Raw genomic sequence first — 19,553 nt, 5'->3', positions numbered from 1 at the left:
AATTTGTAGGGTATTTGGTACTTCCTCTTATGTAGCACTGGGTACTTGCTAATTTTTTAGGGCACTAACAGCTTGACATCAGTGTCGACGCAAAGTTGGAGCATGATATTGCAAGGTAGTGGGAACACACAATGACATACATTACCTGTGTGTGAATGTGTCTTCATCTGTCTGTCTCTATGTCCCCAGTCTCTTTCTAGGCTAACCCGGCTGGTCCCAGCAGTCTTTTTGGCAGTGATTGACACCTGTGGCCCTGCGGCCATTTTGGAGGGTGTGAGTGGTGCAGGGGCCAGAGTCCAGCAGCACCTGCTCACTGCTACGGCCACTGCCTTAGTCACCTCACGCATCCAAACGCATCGCGTCACACAGAGCAGGGTATGTATACTGTCTATACTACAAAAATGTCAAATGCAGATCCATCCAGGTTACATATCTATTGGCCTGAGAAACCAAGACACAAAACCATACTGTTTTAATGTTATATTTTGTTGATAGCGAACCTCTGCAGTTTCGGTGGTAACATCACTTACTGAGCTGGGTTTGAATTTGAGAGACGTTTTTGTGGGGAATATTACTAATAAGGACATTTTTACACAAGGACTCAGGGATGAAAACAAACAGTCCTAGATAAGACAACAACATGAGGAATAAACTAAACTGGTTTAAATTCTCAAAACCTTTACTTTGTACTTCCTCCCTCTCTGTCTGCATGTTTTTCTTCCATACAGTTCATGAGCTAATGTTGAACTGTGCATGAACTAATTTGTCAGGAATTACTTATTTAATTTTTGCATGAGACAGCCAATCTAGTGTGTATGTGAAGTGCTAATCTTAGTAAGGCAGAGGGGCTAAAAATTGATTTGAAGCTTTCTAACTTGGAGTCTAGCATTGGTAATTGACTCTGAACTGAATTTATTTGCATTGAGCATTTCCAATTTAACAGTAGAATACAAACTTAGTACTTTAACTCTGCTCTAATTATGCACTGATATGCATTCACCCCCTACATCCTCCCCCTTGCCCATACACACACGCACACATAGTCGTGTCTTATTATAGTTGTGAGGACACGCATTGACATAATGCATTTCTTAGACCCTAACACTAACACTAAACCTAATTGTAATGTTCACCCTAAGCCCTTTATGAGGACTGGCTAAATGAACTCCAACATATGCTCACAATAATGGCAACAAAAAAGAAAAACTGGTCCATGCAATGTAATAAAGACATGCACACACTCTCTCTCTCTCTCCCCCTCCCTCTCTCTCTCTCTAACTCCCCTCCCCTGTTACAAAGAGAGTCCAAGAGTTTATTTATACAGTACTCTGTTAGTGTGTGTGTCCGTGTGTGGGTGTGCTTTTGTGTGAATGCATGCGTGACAGTGCCTGTGCATGTGTGTGCATGCGCATACTCTAATTTGAAGAGTGTGTCAATATCTGGGCTAATTGGCTGATGAGTGTGCTGCAGCCTTCAGCAAAGCATTGTGGGTAGTGGGGAGGGACTTATCAGCTTGGCCCACACTACTGGGCTTTGAAATTAATTAACTTGGTGTGTCGCCCCATGAACACACATGATCGCACATTCTCTTGCATTAGCGCACACACTCTCTCAGCAGTGTGTGTTGTTGATGATAATGGTAATGAATGTTGGCCAGTCAAAAGAATTTTCCAGCTAGTTACTGCTGTCGAGTTTATGCTGAATGAGTGAATGTCTAAAGTAGCTGTAGGTGCACACGTTTTTGTGTGTGGGCATGTGTTTGTGTGTGCGCACTTGGTGTGTGATAATCTGGAATCGAAACTGATTAAGTTTCAACCTGGTAGCTGATGCATTTCAGAATTTTTTTTCCTGAACACCTTAGGGAAAATGTTAAATATGTTTTTTATGCAGTATCTGTGCATACATTATTTGGATACGTAGCAGCAAAACCTAGTTAGTTTGGATGTTATTACATAAACATGTTATTTTGCTGTGTTAGTAGAAAGTATGCTCCTTATAGCGATTTGTGTTGAACTGTACACCAGCAGAAACATGCACAACCAGTCGTCGGAAGACATTCACTTTATTTATGTTTGTGTCTTGTAGGATTTGGTGTTGAAGGTGCTGCGATGTCTAGAGAGTCCATCCACAGTAACGAGAGCCAAAACATTACTACTACTACTGTTACTAATACAGGACAACACGCACACTCTGCTTCACTGCTGTCAGAACAGGTAAATACACACTGATGCACCAGCAGACAGAGACATTGCTCCTCATAAGCATGTTTTGTTCCCAGCCACATTATTATATGTGCAATACATTTGTTTTATATGACTAACTGACCAATAACTGGAAAGTATCTCACATTTGGTCACTTACTGTGATTGCATATGACTGAATCTCCTGTCTCAGGTCCTCATACACAGCTCTGAGTGTTTGACATAGTTTTTAAAACCTTGTTATAATGCAAACATTAAGGCCTGGCTGTAATTGTATCCTCTTCTGTCAAAAGGAACATTCTGTGTGGCCCTATCTAGTAGTATCCAGCAGTAGCTCTGCAAAGGATGATAACCAGATGCGATACTGGGGATCAGTGGCTGATCTGTCCTGTCAATTGTGGGGGATGCTGCAAGTCTGAAATATAATTTCATTCTGTTGATTAAAGAGTTGCACATCTTTTAACTGTGCTGTAACAGGCAATAATATTTGGCTGCTGCTTGAGTGTAGTGTGTCTGTTTAACTGTTGTCTTACCACATTGCTCGGTGCACTTTCCACTGACTGGCTTTCCTGAGAGTTGGACCAGCTTACTCATAACTACTGTCAGACCACTGGCTAATTAGTTTCTTTGGAATGTAGTTGCCCATGTTCACACATAGACTGAGCTGTCAAGGAACAAATGAAACACATTTGTGAATTCCATTTCAGGATGGTATTTCCCTGTCAATTATTTAACTGTAGCTTTCAGTGTGCTTTTAGGTATGCTATAGTTAAACTAAATTCTGTCTGCAGTTTATACAGTGTAGTGGTCAAATCCAAAGCGTGTGCTCCAGGATGTTTGTTTTTGTGATATTGCTCATTTTTAAAGATGCATTAACAAATTTTGTAATCCTCTAGAGGGTCTAATGAGACTCAAAACAAACTGAAATGTCTAGATACAGTGACGAGATCAAGGTTGGCAGTGAGGAGAGAGTCCTGAACAGGGCTAAAAAAGCACTAACATTACACGAAGCTTGAATTACTCCCAAATTACTAATCATATTAATTCAACACAAAGGTAAAATCATGACCATGTTAGGTCGCTAATGTTAGCAAAATAAATACGTTAGCTTTAGCTGCTAACACATCCATAAGGAAGAACACCACATATGAATCAAATTTGAGTCCTTTGGTTGCTTTTAATACTTTCTCTCAAAAAGACAAAGCGGTGTTAACCCTGGCTTTGTTTTTTATTTGTCCCACTCTCTGTATGTAAAAGATTACAACCTCTTTGGTGTGATGGCCACTGTTTTGGACTTTTAGCTCCCGAGAGCCCCTCCCTGGCTAGCTGTTTGACTTGTTTGGAAAAATGTTCTTAGAACCTTTGCTAGGTGGTAGGCAGGGCTAATGTCTGGATGAACTATCAAAAACAGAGGGTAGGGAACAGAACTGCTGTAGACAGCAGTGTCATCTGGGGGGGTCTCAGGGCTCACTGAGGAAGAGTCAAGATTGCCAATGTCCTGTCCCAATTTCATTTTATTCATTAGAAAATGTGTAAAATCCTATTTAATACAGAAATTGGCATTGTATATTGTACTGCATATTGGTGTATATTCTACAGTATCTAGTAGTCCAATTGGTATGAAGGTGTGATTAATTGATTGCTGGGGGTTTGGATTCAACAAAAAATGAAAACACAACATTAGAGAATGTGCCAATAAGTTTAGGTATTTTATTCTGGCTGGGTAGTGTGCAGTGCCTCACTCTAAAGGCCAATTCACATTGTGTGTTTAAAAGTGTTTTGGACATTCTTTACCCACCCTACTCACAGAACAGATGAGCTACCATTTCATCAAATGCATCCATTCACATTCAGACCCCTTTTTTGTTTGACTCTGGTGCATTTAGTGAAGCTTAATCTCCACAGACAGTTGTTAAATCATACAGCTTGACATGTGTTTATATGTTGAATTTTTTTTTTTTTTTTTTTGTGGTGTCTGATCCCAGTGTCACTTTGAGCTTTCTGGTTTTACTGTAGGCAGATTTCCCCTACCCACTAAATTGGATGGGGGAAATAAAAATCAGTCAATCAATAAATTAAAGAAATGCTGTTTTCTTCCTGTATGTATATTTCATGCAGTCTACTTAACTATTTGGTTTAATTTCTGATATCAGTCAGTCTGGTAAAGACAGTTTGATTGACCACTGTCCTTTCAGCACATCTGGAGCTACTGAGAGACAGACAGCTGGTTCTGACTAGTTGGGACACAGAGAATTTGATCAACAAATTTTGCTATGCATGCTTTTGTAGAGTGATTTATCTTGAAGCAGATGTTGCACATTCTGATACAAGCACTGCTATAGTGCTTTTCAACACTTTTTTTTTAAGCCAACTGCTTTTACAAGGGAGACTTCCTTTATAAAAATGGTGCCTGGGGTTGTTGACAAGGCAGTTATACTCTGTATAACCTTTGCATTAACTACTACAACAACCATCGGATTGATAATATAAGATGTATGCACCTTGGACTTTCACTTTATTCTATATTGTATTTTTCCTCGAACTACAAATGGTTCATTAGCTGTATGTACTGTGTTTCACCCCACACTGCCTTCCAGTGCATCTGTACATGTGCACAGCCCATATGATGAGATGCATATGCATGATATATTGCATAGAGTATATACACGCCCACTTCCCCTGATAATTTTTGACCAGTTGGTATTTCAGATTGCCATATGGATACTTAAATGGTTTCTCTCTTTGACTCTTCTCGCTCTCTCTTTCTCCCCTCTTTATTTTTGCATCTCTTTTTCTCACAAAGTTTTTCTTTTTATTGAAGTGCTTTTTTTCTTAACAGCTCTTCTCTCTCTTGGTCTCAGCCATTTTTTTCTATGCTATTGGTTTCCATCATTTGACCTATGTGAACTACCACATTAACTTTTGCATATAGAGTAAGGGTAAGGTGAGTTGGTTTAGAGTTTGTTGACACGACCAGTGATTTTCATTGTAACTGTTATTACTCAACAAAGATAATCTTTATTACCTTTGACTCAGATAACCACACAACAGTTCTTTAGCAGCTGCTGTATAATAAATGAACTGTCTTTTTGATGGCCCAGGACTGCTGCGAACCATAAGACTTGTTTACAGGAGGAATGGGACAAAATTACACCTGACATGCTTAATCACTTGGTGTCCTCAATCCCTAAATGTCTTTTAACGGTTGTGAAAAGGAACGGCAGCATCACACTGTGGAAAATGCTTTACTGTCCAAATGTGTTGCAGGCATCAGAACTGAAGTGTTTATTTTGAACAAAGAATAAAACCGATGAGGTATCACATCAAATAATGTGCTGCTGTATTGTTTTCAATGTAATACAGATTGATTTTACAACTTTTTCTGATTTGCGGTTGTATGCTAGATCTTATAATAACGTTGCTTTCTTTATTTAGATATAAGAATTAAATTCCTAAAATCTGAACACAACTGCCTTTTACATGACCCCAAAACAAATTTAAGATATTTTTATTTTTATTTTTCTTCTGCTCTTTTCCTCTCTCTCTTTCTCTCTCTACCTCACTTGCTTTCACCTGTGTTAGAGCTGTCAGGGTTGACCTGCCTGTCTCTCTCCCACTGAGCACACCACATGATTCTGCCACACACACACAGATACACATCTTTCCTTCACTCCTGCTCTCACCCAGGCACACTGTGTTTAATTAGCTCCTCAGTGGTGTGAAAATATGTGTGTGTTTGTATGAGATAAACTTGCGCAGGCCTCACTGAGGAAGTGTCAAGATTGCCATTGGGAGTGGAGTGAGACGACTTTCAACACATGCAGTCGCGCATACACACACAGCAGGCCACTTGTAGGTCAGTTGTGTGTGAGTACTTTGTGAGTCTCCCACAGTGAGTGACAGAGAGGTGGTACGTTTCTCAGTTTATTTAGCAATCTGGAAAAATGGCTGCAAGACTGGCAGAAGAGCACACAGGCGAAAGACTAGCAGGGAAACAAATAGGCAGACAAACAGGATGCAGGCAGCTTGGTAGAGAGACAGATGAGTAAACACACTGTTCATGTGCTGTGGAGAAACAGAATGCATTTGGTGCTAGAAAAACATGGCAGCATATTTTATGCTGGTGAGGTAATGAGAAGTGATGAATACCAACACATATTAGAGCTTTGCCATAACATTTTTAAAGGCATTTGTGGCCCCCAGAGGACTAATCCTAGTCTTTACTTTTCATTTAGCACCATCAGCACACCATTTTTTTTTTTGTTTATCCTATGAGCACTTAAAGACAATTTTGTGATTTTTTTGTGCAGACATTTATTTTTTCTCAGCTGATGAATCCTAATTTCAAATTTTATTTGGTAATCCTCTGGTGTTTTATGCTTTTGTGTGAAGTTCCTCCACAGTTAGATCTGTTCCCATGAAATTTGGTAGACACTAATGTTTCCCTCAGGATCAACTAGGACTTTGGTGAGCTGTTATGTTATCACTATAAACAACATAAACAGGTCAGAATTCTCATCGTTTAGGACCTAATACTAACAAAACAGACACTACATAATAGTGCAGTCAGACTCATATTCACTATACATTGCTTTTTACAGTATATAGGCTGATATGAGTTTGCTTCTGACTGTGAATTGACTTTACTCATTCACTTTGCTCCAAAGTTAAACTGAGTGAAAACCATGCCATGAGTGACACATAAAAAATCTGCCTCACCTCACTGAGGTAATTGTTTAAAAAAAATATAATATGAAAAAGTGAAATTATTAATGTAGCAAACCCGCATGGAACTGGAACTGAACATGGCCTCAGGGTATTTTTGATAGTTAGCTCTGCCTTATCTGTGTAAAATCTTTCTTTTCTACCTCATCAGGTTTTTCCCTCAGCCCATCTCTCAGCTGTACTTGCTTATCCTTCAGAGAGTTGTTCTATTTCATGTTGTCATTCTTAATTATACTTTTGTATTTAATACCTATAACATGCAATTAAAGTATTGTTGAAGTAGTGGTTTTCATGCTTGAGGGCCTAAAGATGGTGTTATTAGCTACACTGAGGTCATTTATTTTGACTGTTGATTACTTAAACCTTGGCAAAGTTGTTTTTTACAGTCATTAGAAAGAGGCATGTGTTTAAATGGTCTATAAACAGATAAATCTGACTAGTCATTTGCATGACTGTCTCAAAGGACAGGTTACACTGGAAGTGAATATTAATGTGACACTAGAGTATTAAAGGCTGCAGTTTGACCAACCCAATGACAGTAATGGAAAATTCAGCAATTGCTATGAGAGCTCTCCTGAATTGCACTGGACCTCTGTAATAGTAGCTGTGTGGGATTCCATATAACCACAATTCCTGGATGCTAATCTTTTATGCAACATTATAAGGAGACATAGTGTATACAAATCCCTACATTCTCAGCACCACTGCCACTCTATAGCTTAGAATCAATATTTGTTAACTATTATGACCTCTCTGAATCTCTCTGTGTGGCTCTGCATTCATTCGTGCTTGTACATGTCAGTGCACTGGTACACACTTGTGTGTGTGTTTGCGTGTCAGTAATGAATATCAGTTAGCTGTGGTAACCTTTGCGCTCTGCTCTGAATTTGTGAATAGAATTTTATTGATTACTGTTCAATACACACAGTCTGACAAGAATAAAAATGTTCTCAAACACGGGGCCTGTTTCTCTCTTCGCTAAACTCCCAGTCCCTTTGTTTTTATTCACCCTGTCAAAATTTTATTGCTCATTGACTAGAATCCTATTGTTAACATGTCTGCATCATTTACATGTTAGTCCCTAAGTTGACACTGCTGAGCATGTCACGGGTGGTTGAGCAGGAGAATATGAGACTAAAAGCAGCAAGAGTGGAAAATATCTTTCATCCTTCAAATACTGATGCATCAGTAATGCTACACAGAGAGCTGAAGATAAGTGTTTTTTTTTATATTTTGTGACATGCAACGAATATGTCTCTCTTTCTCTCTAGACTTGTGATGTACCTGGAGAGAGACCTGCGCAAAGCCACCCCCCTGAGAGAGAATCCCAGCCAATCAGGATACCTGTCTCAGTGTCTAGACTTAATGATTGGATATCTGGCTAGCACTGCACCGCTGATACTGAGTACAGACAGATTAACACATATTGAAACATTACTGTGTTTGGCCCGTTATGGAATACAAAATATTTAAATGCAGATATTTTGATAGTTTAGGCTTAAGCCTGAACTAAAACCCGTACTGTGATTGTGTAGTTTTTGTGCTTGTACAAGTTTTACAACAGCATAAAGCAAGTCTTGTATAAAAATGTATTTTTATTAAGTCATTTGTATATACTTATTCAGTCAGTGTTACCACAGAGCATAAATATTTCAACTATGTTTTTTTCTTGTAGCATAACCTCATTAGGCCTCTATTTGCATCCATTCTAATCTCCTCTTCCATCCTCTTGTCTCGTCTTGTCTCCTCTTTTCAGAGGATGTCTTAAGTGCATTGAAAGGTGTGATCAGGCGGAGGCACCCATCTACTGCTCAGAGCAGACAGCTTAAACACACTTTGCCTACAGTGTCTGTAGTGCTGGAGCTGCTTTCATCACAAGTAACTAGGACCAAAAGTAGTGTTATTGCAGTTTCAGTTTAATGTTCTAGCATTGTTCTCTGAATGATTATCTGCATAAATGTTTTTGTAAAATTACTTATACCTCTCTAGTGTTGAAAACAACCTTGTCCATCTCTTTTGCAAATTCTTTACTTAATTATTCATGCATTTTATTACTCTTGTCGAGGACAAGAGTGTTATATGTAGGACTGCTCTTTTCTAATTCTCTTAGCTATTACTCTTAATTGTCCTATTGCCACATCTCAGTTTGTCTGTTGGGTGTGTACGACTGATTCTGTCTTCTCACAGGTTTTCAGATCTCGGATTGTTACTGAAGAGTTTCTGGCACAAATTGGATTACTGCTTGTAAGTGCTAAGTACTACTGGTAATACAGTACTGGCCACTGTCACTTATTGTTTTGATGTGAATTCTTATTCATCTTCACACCAGTACAATCTAATACCACTATTAAAACTAGGATGGCATTTGAATTTTATTTTAGATTAGATTCGATTCGATTCAACTTTGTCATTACCCATGTACAAGTACAAGGCAACGAAATGCAGTTTAGCATCTAACCAGATGTGCAATAACAGCAATGAAGAGTGCACAGTATCTACAGTATGAACAGTCAGAACTAATTACTGATGGATTTGTACAATTGTTTTTGACATGCTAAACATACATTGACATCCCAACACATATAAACCGTTAAGACATTTAGGGTAGTATAAAAACAAAGCACTCATTTTCATTGTAGTAGTTTTGCTAACAGGCAGATAGATTAAATCAATTGAAAGACAGAGCAGTCTGTAGTGATAAATACGAGGTTAAAGAAAAAATAAAGCAGTATAATTATCTTGACTAAGTGTTACTAAAGTTTTTGATTGATATGTTCTTTCTACCCTCTCTCTTCCTCTCAGAACTACATCACCTCTATAGACACCAGGGAAACAAATCTGGCCAGTGCTGTGGGTGTGTTAATTTTTCAGTAACTACAATGTTTATAAATGTTCAGTAATTATTTACTGTTATCAGTTCTTTTAAAAGCTTCTACTTTGCATTCAAGTCTTATGTGTTTAACATAGTGCTTTCCTCCCATACAGTGTTTTATCTTTATGTTCATCATTATTGTGTAATGTTTTCTGATGCTTTTATGTTAGTCTAAATTATACTACATCTCATGTCGTCATCAGTGTGTGAATGTTGTGTGTGAATGGGTGAATGGTGTATCATCTCTGTAAAGCGCTTTGGCCAGTGCAACACACTGTGAGAAAGCGCTATATAAAATACAGTCCATTTACATCTGCTTTTTTCATTGGATCTTAACATTCCTGTTGTCATCAAGACTTAAAGTAATGAATGAAGCTTCTGTAGTTGAAATACTGTGTAACCTAGCAAATTAGGTTTAGTTGTGAAGACAACACTAACTCACAAGATCACAAGAATATATTGATCTTTGTACGGTGAGGAGAGATGAGAATAAATATAGCCTTGAAGAGAGAAATGTAGTGATGAATTTCAGATGTGTTGTGCATAAGACAAGGTCAGAGTACAGGGTCAGCCATAGTGCACTGCATCTGGAGCAGCCAAGGAACCTCAGTGCCTTGCTTAGATGACATATCAACCAATCTAGTTACTAACTCACAACTGGACTACAGCCAGTCCAAATAACAAAACATAAAGGTTATTTCATTCCGTGTTAGGTCCAGCAGTATGTGAGGAGCTGATTAGAACATCTCTGTCCATTGTGGAAGTCCTGAGTCAGCACCAAACTCTCATCACTCCACACCACAGCACTGTAAGTATGCATGCAAGCTGACTTCCTGCCTGCTGACCTGATACAGCATTAGCTAAGTGCATGTGTGTGTGTCTGATTTAGTGTTTGACTGATTGTCTGCTGAGAATTTAGTGAAGTGAGACATTATCCTGGTACATTGCTATGCTTTCTAACATGCATTTCTAACTCTTTTCTCAGTTTTGGTTTAGTTTTTATTTGGTTTTATATTTAGTGTGTTTTCCAGTCTACTAAACCTGTCTATTGGTGGTCAGATGGTCAACTTGTGGGCTATTAGGCAAGACTCTAATCAAGTATTGAACCAACAGAGCCTCATCAGATCTGTGCGTGTTTGTGTATGTGTGTGACATTGAGATTGTGTTTAATGACTATTGACGTATGGATGTGGAGAGCAGCAGGAAGTAGACTGGATGGAAGGAGAGAAAAGAAAAGAGATGAAGAATAGAGGAAAGGAGCAAAGAGGAGACTTGCTGCTACTGATAGTCAATAACACAGGAAGACACTTTAATTACCACCAGCCAGCTCAGATTAGCTTTTATTGCCTGCTGGAGAAGGACACACAGTCATGTTTGAGTTGGTTTAGTCCTTGAATCCCTATTACAGAATAGACTTTGCAGTAAGTTTTATGCCCACTACTCTATCTGCAAACTGCTTTCTTACTATGGGAAAAAGTAAAAATAAAATATTTTTGTCATCTCAAAAATCTCCACATTTGAGCTTTTTAAGCATTACTTACTAAACCAAGTAGTCATAGACAGGAATTCACTAAGTGTCCGAGTTGAATTAATGTGTGCTTGAACTGTACCTACCCTGAAATAGAGCTTAAACAGTGTTCTGAGAACTATTATCACTCTCGGTTCCTGTGGTGCGGATTTACAAAAAAAGGGGTTTTGTCCAATAGTTCTAAGAACTTTGAAAAAGTTCCTCTGGTCTGAAAACATGTACTGTGTGCTACTTGCTAGCAATAGCCCATTTGTTGTCAAATTAATGATTTACAATAGCTTCATCTTGAGCACAGCATGTATCTTAAAAACCCTGTAGAGTTGTCAGCACTGTTTACCAGTAGCAGGAGTAGATTTCCAGAAGGCAAGCTGTTGACTGTGATTTAGCAGTTGTTTAAAAAAGGTAAATATGTGTCCAACACTGTATTTTTCCTGAAAACAGAATGAATGAAATGGCCTTTTACTATTTTGGAATTAACTGCAAAGCAAACTGAATGAAATTCATCCTTCAAATGTGGTGATAGAAAAGAACACAAAACAGGGACAAGAAAGGATTTCAGAGAGTGGCGGGACATAACACCCATAGTTAACAGTTCAGAGAGACTGCACCGTGCCTCCTGCCTCAGACATACACACGCCATTCAGTCTTTTGATGGTTGTGATATTAATACACAGACCATTAAGTGGTGGACAACATCCTTTGTAGTTTCCTTTCTCTGGGCTTCAATGTAATGACCCCACACACTAACTCAGCATTAGTGTTGTTTCCATGGTAATATTAGTCATCATGCAAATTCATGCAATACAGATTCATACCTAAATAAAGGCTTTGACAGTAGTGGAAGTGTGTGTTTGTAAGTGGGTGTGTATGTGCATGTGATCAAAGAAATCACTCAACAGTGCATTTCCATAGTAATTTGATACTCTGTGAAAGTGGTCTGTATGGTTGATACCCACTGAATTAATATAGTACAGTGCTTTCTATTGAGTTTAATCTAAAAACATATCTTGTTATTTAGATTTGCAGTATATTAAATAGTTTTTAAGAGAAGGCTGAAATTGCTTTTATTGCTGTAATGTTTTTTTTCACAGGACCAAATTGAATGATTGATCATGTTTATACTGTTCATGGTTAACAGTGAGATTAAACATGAACCTTTCCATATAAAGCCTTCCGCTCACTGGTAGTAGTGTTGCTGGCTCTACAAGCTCATTTTGTACTGCTACACAATTTCAGCCTGCTTTGACCTGTGTTGTTTCATGTTCATGGAGACATTATCTGCAGACTGTAATTGAGTCTGTCAGATTCTAGCATTACTTTACCAGACTGGGTAATCAGCTTTTCACAGAGTATTCGTGGTCAAGGACCAATACAGTATAACTTGTGAAGGTGGTTTTGTCTATTTATGTCTCTTGAAGGTTGTGGATGCCGTCCTGCCTCCTCTGACAACCCTGGCTTTCAGCAGAAATGGTAAGAGAAGATGATGGGTTGTTTTTGGGAGAGCGATAGAAGTGAGGCAGAGGAGGTGTACAATAGAAATAGATGAAAACGTCAGAGTGAAGGAGGCAGTTAAAATGAAAAAAGGATGGAGGAAATCGCAAATGTGAAAGAATGGAGGAGAAGGGCCAGGTTTAGAACAGTAGGGCTGTCCTGACAACCGAATGGTTACGCTGCATACCACACAACAGCACTGATCAGCCAGAGAGGTTAACCTTTAATGTTTAAGGTCATAAAAAGAAAGTCTGCATTAATCAACTGTATGTAGTGAAAAGTGTAATTGTTTTGCTTTTGGACCCTTGGTGTGTCACTACCATTTAGTTTCTGTGGGTCCCCAGCATGACACAATGAGGTTTTGTGGAGCTAGTTTCTCAGGGTGAAATAGCATGTTTGTTTTCTGTGAGCCTTTAATTCCTTTGCTTTGTGTTACACTGTTTCACACAGTTTTTTAAGCACTTGTAACCTTGAGTCCTCCTCTTTATTTTTGTATACATGCTGGTTTTCCATTAATGATGTACAGTAAATATTTTAATAATCCTAGAAGGAAACTAGGACAGTAAAAGTCACTAATATTCATACACTGATATGGTCAAAACATACCATCAACCATCTTTTTTTCCTTAATTTTAAATTTGGTTTTACATTTAGGCATAAGAAATAGGCCTACTGCTGACTCTAAATGAACAATGTCCAGTCTTTTTTAGAGCAATGGCCATGATGTTATCCAGTTGTTGCTCTTCTGTATATTATATACTGTAAATCCTCTCTTTCTTTCTCTGTGTCTGCACCTCAGTGGAGTGGTGTGTTTTTGTTTTGAGGGTGCTGTCCGAACTCAGCCTCGTCCTGCTGGTCCACGATGGTGATGGTACTGATGAACATGACAAGGAAGACGGAAGGGCTACAGAAAGAGCTGATGGGACCTCTTCCAGTCAAATCTTGGCTGTCATCACTAAATCTTTGCTTCCAAGGTTGGTTTGACAGCGTCTTAATTCTTGTTTTTGTAGGAACTTAAAGGGGTTATTGGTTCTTTGAGTAGTGTTTTTTAACATGAATGCAACATAACGCACATTTTTTAAGTACTCTATTTTTATTCTTATTTTTAGCTCATTTCCTAATGAACATTCCTTGTCTGTTTGCTTTGTTTATACTGTTTAATTTGTTATACTATGCAACCTTATATAGGTGTATTGTTTAATTGCCCTTTGCTATTGCCTTACATAAGGACATGTACATACACACTGAGAGCCGCTGTACCAGAGTCAAGTATGTCCAACACACCTGGCCAATAAAGCTGATTGTGATTGTGATTCTAATTCTGATTCTAACTAAGATTATTCCTGCCCTCTGTTTTGTGCCAGTGGTGCTTTTATTGATTATGTTTCTCAGTATTAAATTCATATTTCCTTTAACCACCCCTTTAACAACCAAGACAATGTTGTATAAAGTCCAGCTATTTTTGATACATACTAGCTGTATACAGACACAATATTGAAGCAGCTTGAGTACAGTGCTGGCTTGAAACTACTAACTACTCAAGTACTAACTAACTACAGGTGTTAATCTAGTTAAGATAATTGTACATATATTGAGATATTAGTGGTATGATAAACAATTACTAATATGGAATACTGCCTTTAGCTCTCCTTTAGAATAAAATGCTGTACAGTATATAGTGTTTTGTGTTGTGCATCCTGCTTCTGTGGGTCCACGTCACATCCTAGTTCTTGTCGGATACATCCAGCTGACAAGTATCTGTCTTTGAATGTTGGCATCCAATTACTGTACTATTTGTGGAGAGCAGAGACAGATGAATACAGTTTTCAGATGTTTACACCATGACAGATTAACAAGAATACCAGATAGATGTTGGCATTTGCGTTTTCTCACTTTCCTTGACATCCTCTGTCTGGATCTATTGTCTCTGCCTATACTCTTACTATTACTTTTATCCCCCATTTTGCAATGCTCTTTTCTAGTTGTCTTATGTTATGTCTTGTGGAGGGCGATATGGTGACGCAGTGATTAGCACTGTCACCTCACAACAAGAAGGTTCTGGGTTCAAGTTCTGGCTGACCCAGTGCCTTTCTGTGTGGAGTTTGTTCTCCCTGTGCCTGTGCGGGTTCTCTCCGGCTACTTCAGCTTCATCCCACAGTTCAAACACATTGACTGGTGACTCTAAATTGCCCATAGGAGTGAATGTGAGTGTGTGTGGTTGTTTGTCTACATGTCAGCTCTGTGATAGACTGGCTACCTGTCCAGGGTGTATCTCGTCCAGTATCAGCTGGGGTTGGCTCCAGCACCCCTGTGACCTCTTCAGGATAAGTGGTATAGATAATGGATTTCTTCTTTCCTCATTTTTCTTCCATGCACTCCTCCTCAAATTTTCTCCTTGGCACCTATTCTTTTTCTCTCCTTCTTTGATCGTATCTCCCTCTCTTCTCTACCCCTCTCTCCACTTTTCTTTTTCTCTCCTTCTCTGATCATATCTCCCTCTCTTCTCTACCCCTCTCTTTAGGTCTGTTCCAGTTTACACTCCGTTACTAATGATCAGAGCAGTGCATTATTTATTAACACTACGAAAGCCAAATGTTGTGCTCATGCATGTTTGTATCTAGGTATGAGTCTCTCCTTCGAGCAGCAGAGCCTGTCCCACTCTACGCAGTCAAACTGCTGGTATCAATGACTGAGCACAGTACGCAGACCTGCAGGTACTGTACACATGGCATTTCATCAGTCACAAACACTCAATCACACACAGAACCCACACTGTTAAAGCAATGTAATACCACTGCTGCACAGCCTGCATTCATCTCATAACATATATCATTTATTCTTACGGTAACTGAGATTTTATGTGGACACATTTTTTGTTAACTGGAGATACTTTTTACTTTATTTTTCTGGTTTTCTATCCAAGACCAAACATTTTTTACAGTCATACAGGTGCACACAGGTACATTTTAGGCTTTATGTGTGTAATGTGTTAATGTCAAGGCCATTAATTTGCAGCTCAGCACTCTGAATCACTAGTACTATTTTTATTCACAAACAAACAAAACACAAACCATTGGCAGTGATTTATTTACCCACTTCAGTGCATACAGATACAAATGATCATTTACTGTATTTATTGACATAGGTGAGACAATTTCAGAGCTAATGGCATCATCAGCAGAGCTGCATCAGTGCTAGTGATCTACATTGAAGAAGAACCTTCTTATCTGTCTTAAAGCTGGTATTTTCTACATTAGCAATCACTTCAGTGGCAGGTATAAGGTGCTGTATCAGCTGAGATGTGTAAAGATGTGAAATATTGTGCTGATGTATCTCAGCACAGTAGCTGCTCCTGAAGATCTTTGTTTAAAAGTGTAATGCATACTCTTTATGACACTAACACCAATTTATTTCTACAGTTAAGGTAAGAGTCACTACTGCATAATGTTGAAGTAATTTGCTATTCAGGAATTTAAAAACAATCTCTTGACGAAGCAGTCATCTGACAGCAAAATAAAAAGAGGTAATGATTTGTTGCCATTGCTCTGTTGCTGTTGAAATTCTGCTGATCCCTTCTCTAACAATAAGGTGACTTGCCTGTGTATGTGCTCTCACATGTTTGTGCACTGATGTACAGTATGTGTGCTTGATAGATGTGTTCTGACAACAGCTGTCAATAAGTCTTGAAACTCTGGTCATCTGTCTTCTTGCTGTTGACTGAAACAGAAGGGGGGTGAAAAGAGCAGAGGGAGAGAGAGGCAAGGAATGGGTGGAAGCAAGGACAGGAGGACATAAGAAATGTATAGGGATGGAGACTAAGAAAGATTTATGGGAAGAAAGGTTAACACTAGGGTTAAATCCCAGTTCCTTTATTTGATTGTTCTTCACTCCTCGATCGACGCAGAAGTTGTTCCAGTCAGCCATCTTGAAGGATGTCTTAAAGCTTTTATTCTGGCCCTGAGGAATGAGGAAGCTGCTGGAGGAGCCATAAGCGAAGATACACAAGAGCATCATTTGCTCCTTTATCAGAAATCAGTTGGTGATTGGATGAATGATCAGAAGAAATGTTGTCTGTAAAATATGCTTCCTCAATTCCTCCATATTTTTTCTTTTCATCTTACATGGGCATGACTAGGACACAAGGAAAAGTCAAAAGTGAGGGAAACATGGAGCATGTAATTAAGGGAACTGAAATGAACCTTAGGAAGGAGAGAAAATGTTGACAAAAGGAGAGGGATGATGGTAGAAGGGATTTAGTGTTAATGTGTGAAAGAGCGTGAATAGATGTGCATCACCTCCTGGCTCTGAAGCGAAGTTGAGCAAAAGTAGAAGAGAAGAGGGCGCAGTGTCTCAAAGGAGCAGTTATTCCGGCTGTCCGTTAGCCAAATGATGGAATCAGGAGCCATAAGTAGCAAAATAGTTGTTATGCTGTAACATAAATAGGGCAAGCTACCTTTTGGTCATTTTGTCTTACAGGTGGTCATTATTGATATTTGTGAATCTCCAAGTGGTCATAGATATGTAAATGTCATTATTGTACCTCATCCATAGTTTTGTTTCACATGACATCTTTTAGTGTTAAGTGTTCATTTACAACAGCCATGATTATTAACCTTATTTTCTCCCTGCTTCCATTCACTTACATATATTTTATCACTAATATCCCACTCTGTTTCCATTTCCATCCATCTCTCCCACTCTTCTACAGATCAGAGTTCTCCCTCACTGCTGAATACGCCCCTACTTATCTTATCAGTAATATTACCCCTTCTCGTCTTCGTCCTTCTCTTCCTCCTTCTCTCCTCATCCCCCTCTTTTCTTGACACTAGTAGAGTGACGTGAACTTTCCAAATTGGTGGCAGCACTGTTCTTTCTACATCTCCAGTTCTCTCTCTCTCTCCCCCTCCCCCTCTCCTGACATTATTAACAATATTGTACATTTTTTCTATGTCTCCATCATTCTCTTTCTCTCACCATCTCTAATTTATTAACATTAGTTCAAATTTCTGTCTTTCCATGTGCCCTCTCTCCACAACTCTCCCTCCATCACTGCAGTTATACAATCAAAAATTAAATTGCCTGGGTCTTGGTTAGATAAGTGTCGCTATGAAGTCAGCAGTGCCGTAATTAGATGGTAAATTGGAGACATTAACATTGGGAAGGCTGCCTGCTGTCTCTCTCTACATTATCACAGCCCAGGCACACCTTCAAACAACTACATTTACTATGACCTTTAGCCAGAGAAACCCATGCTGTGTGGTTACATCCCTGACTTGTGTGCCCATGTTATGTTTAAATGTCCTTATACATATATCTATCTGGCCTAGACCTGTTTATCAACCAAGTAGGAGGTAGTATTTCATTGAGTTGGCTATTATGTGTGTAGAAGAGCATTTGTTTGAAACAACTTAATTCCTACCTGTGTTTGTTTTCTGTTTATGTTGGCATTAGTTAACAGTTTGACATTGACTTAACCTTGCAAAAACATTACATCATCAAATTGTTATAGTCATCTAAGTCTCTTTAATAAGCCAGAGAACAGTGAAATCATTAGGTGTGAATACCATCACGATAGTTTTCACATGCTAAAAGGCTGTAATTGCATGTAACGGTCTGCTTTACTAGACTGTTCTCTGGTGTGAATAAATGGATGAGAAATATTTTAAGATATTCTTTAGATGATACAAAAACTCATTGAGGTGTGTCATTTATGAATATTTGGACCATCCTCTGGGGAAATACTTTCCAGTGCCTTGAAGTATATGATAATCTGATAAGAGCTAACATGTAACCTCTTGACTTGTATCCTTTCACTTGAAATAACAAGGTCCATGTTACCTTTTCAGAATCATCTAAGATTCAGTGTTTCATCTGACATTAGGAATATACTGAATGACTAGAGCAGAGGTTGATCTAGTTTTGTAGTTGTCCATATTGTGATAGATATTCTCTGTTATAAAACTAACACTGATGATGTGTTCTATTATAGGAAGTCTGTTCTGTTTGGTCAGTGTCTGGTGCTGTGCACAGTGTCTTTTGATGTATGGCTGGTAGTTTAAAGGTGGTCCAGTTTATCATGTTGTGCTGGCCTGGCCTGTCCTCTCATCTCTTAGCCTGTCACCTGCCTAATGGGAGACCATCCATCACCTTTACAAGCACAGACACGCACACACATGTTTTGTTTTCATTTCTCATTGAGACTTTATTTTGACTTACATGGGTTTCCTGGAGTCTTACTGTGACCTTAACCACTACTTGCCTAACACCTAACCTTAACTCTTATCTTAACCTTAAACCATGTCATCACCCTAAAATTCAATTATTTACATGGTGGTGACCAGATGCTGGTCCCCATGAGGAAGGTGAGTCCTGTCATTGGTGAGTAATACCAGACACACACACCCACATTTACCCGTTTATAAAAGACATAACAAAGGGTCCTGAGCTGAATATAAAGTGCATCATTGATCTTTGGATTTATTTATCATGCCAAGTAAAAACATAGCTACTGCAGATATAGTCACTGTCTACAGCTCTGTGTTTCTACAAGCACCCTGTCCCTTCAGACAGTGTCTTCTCAGTGTTTGGAGACCAGTGTGTTTTTTTGTTCAACTAAAAAGAAAAGTAGTTAAAATTGATTTGAAGCTGTTACTTCAATGGTGCTGATGGCATTAAACAAAAACCCTGTGTCACGAATGCTGTAACAGTCTCAGTCAAAATATGTTGTTGATAGGGG

At 38.8% G+C, this 19,553-nt stretch overlaps 1 protein-coding gene across 4 annotated transcripts in view; it reads left to right on the top strand.

The window, feature by feature from the left end:
* ulk4 (unc-51 like kinase 4) overlaps window positions 1–19,553 on the top strand; it is an 84,824-nt gene that overhangs the window by 35,632 nt on the left and 29,639 nt on the right. For 3 of the 4 annotated variants that reach the window (XM_020596891.1, XM_020596888.1, XM_020596889.1), the window contains 10 exons: window positions 190–375; window positions 2,086–2,213; window positions 8,198–8,331; window positions 8,683–8,804; window positions 9,114–9,170; window positions 9,729–9,780; window positions 10,512–10,606; window positions 12,745–12,796; window positions 13,617–13,791; window positions 15,439–15,531. In XM_020596891.1, coding sequence (XP_020452547.1) covers window positions 190–375; window positions 2,086–2,213; window positions 8,198–8,331; window positions 8,683–8,804; window positions 9,114–9,170; window positions 9,729–9,780; window positions 10,512–10,606; window positions 12,745–12,796; window positions 13,617–13,791; window positions 15,439–15,531 — 1,094 coding nt within the window. The remainder of the gene's footprint in view (window positions 1–189; window positions 376–2,085; window positions 2,214–8,197; window positions 8,332–8,682; window positions 8,805–9,113; window positions 9,171–9,728; window positions 9,781–10,511; window positions 10,607–12,744; window positions 12,797–13,616; window positions 13,792–15,438; window positions 15,532–19,553) is intronic. The other variant, XR_002274659.1, reaches the window with a different exon arrangement.

Source organism: Monopterus albus, unplaced genomic scaffold (assembly GCF_001952655.1).
Source record: "Monopterus albus unplaced genomic scaffold, M_albus_1.0 scaffold31.1, whole genome shotgun sequence".
In the NCBI taxonomy this organism is placed as follows: Eukaryota; Metazoa; Chordata; class Actinopteri; order Synbranchiformes; family Synbranchidae; genus Monopterus; species Monopterus albus.
Note: the sequence above shows the minus strand (reverse complement) of the source record. Positions and strands in the feature narration are given on the sequence as shown.